Here is a 6,000-nt window from a genome sequence, read left to right on the forward strand (position 1 = left end):
ACTTATGGTCCCTGAGGGGCCGTACCTGTTCCATCTGTGTGCCGACTGTCCTGGAACAGTACACACCTCCCCGAGGACGACAGCAGAGCTCTGGCTCAAAACATTTCACAACGTATCCAGAGAGGTAGGTATTCAGAGCTCCAAAATCCCATGAAAATTGGAGGAGGGGAAAGAAAGAAATTTAAAAAAAAAAAAAAAAAAAAAAACATGGGTCTTGTGCCCATTACCAATTATTCACCGTACAGGACACGTTTTGTTATCAAACAAAACTTTGCTACTCTTGGTTCATATCTCATTTATAGTGTATTTGCAACGAACTAACCGTTACGCCCCCGGTAGGCCATGGAAAGTATAGAGCTGCAATTCACATTCCAGGTTAAACCTGCTCTTGTCTATCCAAAGACTTAAACCCACTTAAAAACCACTTCTTGGATACTTTAGTGAAGGATCTATTGAGGCATGTAAAAGCCATTTCCTCCAACACAGTAATGGGCTAATCTTCCTGTCATTTTTGTTGTTTTCAAGGGCAACGACGATATTTCCTCCTCTGAATTTGTGATTTAAAAGGGAAGGAAAAGCTTACAGGAGGCAGGTGGGGCACACATATTGCTCTACTTTCAAAACGATAACAGAAAACATGACCCAGTAACTCACATCTCGAAACTTGTTCCAGTATCTGTCCTTGTCGTACTGGGACACGGTGCTCAGCCATTTGTCATTGTCCAGGGAATGTCCATTGTTGTTATTTCTGAGGAGCGGATCAGCACGGCGGCCCTCTGCATGTAGGAGCATAGCCCACAAGGCCAGCAGACACCACAGCATCTGCAGGACAGAGAGAGAGAGAGAGACGCGGAGACAGACAGGGAAGGGAGAGAGAAACAGGGACAGAAAAGGAGAAATTGTGGGAAAACAAAAAGAGAAAGATGGGGTAAAAAATAGACAGACAGAGAGGAAAAGAGAGAAGGGATTAAGACATAAAGAAAAGAAAGAGGGAATGGGGGAGAAAGAAGAAAAAGTAAGGAGAAAGAACATGAGGAAGCAAGAGAGAGAGAGGGAAGCGCACACTGACACGGAGCGGTGACATTCAGCACCCGGCCGGCCGACAGCCACGCGCTCGTCAGGCGCTCCGTCTCTACAGGACACTAACACATACTCTGAACGCACAGGAGTGAATGTTAATAACAAAAATAACACTCCTTAGTGGGTTCGTGTACCTGTGTTTGTGTTAAAAACATTATCTGCTCGCTGATATCTTGCCTAACTAAACCGGACCGGACGAGCGCGAACACACACGTCACGGTCACCGAGTGGAATTTGTGCCATTATTAATAACTAACACACCAGCTAAAACGCCGGGTAATGTCGTCGAATACGGCCTTTTTTAAAACATTGTGCTGCACGGAAATGTTGACATTCGGAGAGAAATACGACAAGAAATGCGCTGAGGTGACCCTTTAATAATGTAAGAGCCGCCGCTGCCCCGCGCGCCTGTGACTGCGCAGTTACCTTGGACGGTCCTCCTTCCGCGACCGCAGAATCTCTGTCCAGCGCTTCGCGACCGACGAACAACCTCCGCTCACTTACTTTGTGGGCTTGTGGCCCGGCGTTTCGGGGGGAGGGGGGGCGAACAAAAAAAAAACCAAAACGAAAATCGCGAAATATTAAGTTTTCTCTCGCAGTCGAAGGAGAGCGCACGCGAGCTCACGCGCTACCCGCCAAACCCGCCGCGTAACCGGCTCGCCTCGCGATCGCGCGCAGCAGCAGCAGCAGCAGCAGCAGCAGCACGAGAGCACCAGCCGGAGCGCGAGGAGCCGAACAATGACACTGTTCTCCTCCCCCAACACTACCTCTTCGGGCTTTCGCTCCTCCCCCCTATAACTCGCGCATGCAGACTCCTCCCCCCCCACTGCCCCCACTGCCCCCACTCCCCCTCCCTCCGGCTCGGGACGGCGGCAGGTGTGATTGATTACGTGCTGAGGGAACTGCGCGTCCACAGCGGAACGAACGACCCCGTTTAATAACAGCGCTGTGCCACACCCTCCAAGTTTTATGTCCATACCCTCGTCTTGCAGTAATAAAAACTAGAGAATACGCATCATTTTTTGGAAGGGATGCTCGAATCGGAATTATATATAATAAATCTAAATTCAGTCCGTTTTTTACTGGTGAATAAACTGCTAATGCGGAGAACTGCCCCCTCGAGCTTTGAAGGAAATAAGTTACAAATACGTACCTGAAAGTAAAAAGGTGTATAGCGATATTACAACGGCACGCAGACCGCACAAATATCAAAAATGGATGCGTAATTCTGTGGCAGTACCGAGGGAGGAATAAAATCCGCCTTGCCCTGACAAGATGGATGAAAGGTACCAGGACTTTATTGCTGAAAATCTCGAGAAATGTGTTCTGCACGAGCTTTCAAACCCACCGTAAAAATATAACAAATCATGTGCGTTTTCTGTAATAATATTGTTAATATTAACCCAGTGAGCCGTTAAGGCTGACCAGGCGCCATAACTCGAGCGATGTAAACATAAAACAGATTACGTACAATCCTGAATGCTGCCTCTTCTGCCAGTAATCGCATTTTAACCGCGATATTGCCGGCTCTTCGGAGCGAGTTCGGGGTTCGCGGAGGCGTCTGGGAATTAAGTTTCTGCACTGATGCCTTCAGCGGCGAGGCGCGCGAGCGCTGTCCATTCAGCACCACGTGCCGCGCTGTCCCGCTGCAGAAACACAAACTGCCATTTCTGTGCTTTCGAGTCTTAAATGTGCGTTTCAAAGCACAGCTCCGCATCTCTGTGCTGCGGGATTAAACGGCACCCCCGCGTGCGCGCGGACTGGGCTTCTTTCGGCGAGACTCGCTCACAAGCCAAGAGCGACGTACCTGCGAAGGCGCGTATGTCGGGTGAGAACCTTCAGCTGCAGGCTGCTTTGTTTCGGCCGCTCCTCGATGCCTTGAAGAAGTGAGGGAGTTGCGCTTGGGGCCTAAGACTAATTTACAGCCCGATGAAAGATCTGCGTAATATATAACTGAGCGAGGCATTCTTGGGCTTCGCTATCAAACAAGGAACTGCTGGACGGGCCGCTGCGCGCGCGCTTAGTTTGAGATACGTACACCGACCGAGTGGCTTTTTTGGTGGGCTTCGCCGAGCTGAAAGTTGACTTTGGCACCAGGCTGCTCTCGTACAGACTGAGCTGAATGGGACGTGGCGGCCGTCCGTCCCAGAGGCCACATTCAGCCGGCATCATGTAAGACTGATGAGGCACTTACCCGGCGCTTTACGAGGACCACCTGTGCCATGATGGACGGCGGGACCTGCAAGGCCATCAGCGCTCCTGCGAAAGGATGGGCGTTCCTGCACCAGGCCGTTTAATGTGCTCGGCGGGCGCCCGCATCTGTTCCACCCCACGACCCACCAGAGCAGACTGATACCTTTCTAATTAGCAATCGATTTATGAAGCGCGCAGTAATTACTGACTAAGAAGTTCTTCCCTCTGTTGAACGGACTGTCGGTAAAGTTTATTCGTACGGCGATGGTAAAGTTAATGCACTTTGCAGTTTATGCACAAAAGCAATTATGGAAACTATGATGGAATTTTTTATTTGTTCATATCTGGCTTCGTGAAAAAGTCGAACTCTTTATAAGTCAATTGCAATTTCGCACTTTGATTATCCGACAAAATGTTGCTTCCTTACGTGTTGTCTGCACGTAGGCGGCTCCCGGTTCGACTCCCGCTCGTGCTGTGGTCCGGCTGCTTACCCTCCAGTAAGAATTCTCTGCTGCACGCATGACTTTACCATTCAGCAATAATTATAATCAACCGTATGATAAATACATATGTTGGTGCATGTGGCATTGGAAAAGGCATGGGCCAAATGAAAGTTAATAATAACGCATCATCATAGGTGCAAAAGCTGCGTCTTTCTTTGCTCCCTAGTTAGGCCATCAGCACTCAGCCATCCCAAATACAGTCGCGGAGCAGCAGCGTGAAAGTGTCACGGTGAAGAATTGCGCGCGGAAAGGTGTAGAAGGAACCCAGCTGCGTCTCAACACTTGTCCCCAAGCCGCAGATTAGACGCGGATGATTTTCCAGCGAATGTACAGGATAAGCAGCGCCAAGAAAAGCCTTAATAGTAAAATGAGCGTTTGCATTTTAAATATGTAAGCTGAATGGATGAACAAACATGCGAAGACAGGGATAGACAATTCCATTTTTTTGCTGCTCACACAGAAAGTGTGACTGCGATTGCGAAAAGCGCGCGTAATTACTGAAATCTAAGAATAAAATGGAACCGTGGCTGATTGAAACATCCCACTGAAACAACTGGTACTACTGCGGTCACGCCTGATAATTTTAATTGGAAGTTTTAGATGCGCAGTCAGGTGAACCGAAACGATATTGCCAGCAGTACACATTTCTCCCTAGTTTAAATAATGAATTGTTATTTGTTCATTCTTTCATTTATTTGCGCATTTAAAAATATGCAAACGTAATATGTGCAAATTCAATATTGGACCATCAGTCTGTCATCGCCCGATGCTGTAATTATTTGATTTTCTTGTAAGGCTGACTGTAATTATGCATTATGTGCAGAAGAGAAATTAAGAGTGAGACCGAACTGAAAAAGTGCAGAAGGCAATAACGCCGTCTAGTGGCGACTCGTTTTTTACACCATCAGCAGCCGCAGTTTCTGTTCTTAAGACCTTGAAACAAAGTAATCAGACCCCGCTGTACGAAGCATGTGCGGTCCGAAATAGCGCTTCTTACAGCGCAAAAACGTGCAGCGGAGCGCCGTTAGAGCGAGGGCCATGTACTTAGACTCACTTTGATTCTGGTGGGTACAGCAGGCAGCACCTGAGTGTAAAAGGCAAGTTGAGGGGGCTGCGGGAGGCTGAATACCTCCAGCGGTTTGTGGTACTTGTCACAGCACAGGCCCTCATCGAACTGGCAAACGCCACTGTCACTTTTTACCTTGACTACACCGTCACATAGCATGAGTACTGATCCTGAGCAACATGTCCTTTCGTCTCCGAGAGACTCCGAGCGCAATAAACTGTTTCTCTGCAAGACTGACACCACGACAATGAAGGAGTTAAACAATCCAACGTGACATAATTTATAAGACTGCAAAATAGGGCATCGTGGAGAACAGCAAAACAGAGAGAGTGGCAGTATATACCGGCCTAACAGGAGCAGGCAGCCCAGGGACAATTTCTATAAAAGTTTGGATGACTGGAAAAGGAATGCCCTACATGCACTCGGTGTTCCGTCACGTACGATCCTGAGTAGCGATACACACCTTTAGCTCTCGTCTCCAGCCCATGAAACAAGGTTTCAGCGAACACTGCAGCACTCTCATACCCAGCATGAGAAGTGCCCCCTAATACACTTGGACATAGCTTCGGTATTGAGCAGTGCTGACACACAGACAGTACTCCTCCCAGTACACGCACACGGTAATGTGGTACCTCCGGTACATTTCTGCACAGCCTGAGTGAGGTGAGGATGCAGGATTTTCAAGCGCAAATATGTGCTGAACACTACTGATGGCATCACGGTTGTTTCGGAGATGTCGGTCATGCCTGAAGTGATTTAATTGGCCGAGACACAGCGATGACAAAGCTCTGCTGAAGGATGAACGGAATAATAGGCACTGAGTTTCTACCCTGGATGTCTGGGACACGAAGGAAAAATTAATCAACATTCAAGTGAAGCATTCATTCCTCCTTTAGCACACTTTTCATGTCATTGTGCCCCAAAATGGGTATGTGAATAGACCATCGATGCTTTTTACAGGCTCTGTGTCACTCTGAATGGTGTTTGTGCGTGTGTGCTTGCACATTTTTCGGCAGTGTGGGCTTCTCCTATCCAGGCCAGGCCATACACCATGAACCCACAATGGCTCTCTTCCATGTACTGTGTTTCTGACCCGAGGGTTACCTTCAAAACAGACACTTTTATACCGGTGGGCTGACGGTTGTTATGGAAACTGTT

General features: G+C 48.2%; 1 protein-coding gene across 2 annotated transcripts in view; it reads right to left on the bottom strand.

Annotated features, from left to right (window-relative positions):
• spock1 (SPARC (osteonectin), cwcv and kazal like domains proteoglycan 1) overlaps positions 1–1,827 on the bottom strand; it is a 192,134-nt gene extending 190,307 nt beyond the window's left edge. For both annotated transcript variants that reach the window (XM_018737029.2, XM_018737028.2), the window contains exons 1-2: positions 1,507–1,827; positions 655–822 (exon numbers count right to left, since the gene is read on the bottom strand). In XM_018737029.2, coding sequence (XP_018592545.1) covers positions 655–822 — 168 coding nt within the window. In that variant the 5' untranslated portion in view covers positions 1,507–1,827. The remainder of the gene's footprint in view (positions 1–654; positions 823–1,506) is intronic.
• Between the last annotated feature and the right edge of the window lie 4,173 nt (positions 1,828–6,000).

The sequence above is a fragment of the Scleropages formosus genome, chromosome 13 (genome assembly GCF_900964775.1).
Source record: "Scleropages formosus chromosome 13, fSclFor1.1, whole genome shotgun sequence".
NCBI classification, from domain to species: Eukaryota; Metazoa; Chordata; class Actinopteri; order Osteoglossiformes; family Osteoglossidae; genus Scleropages; species Scleropages formosus.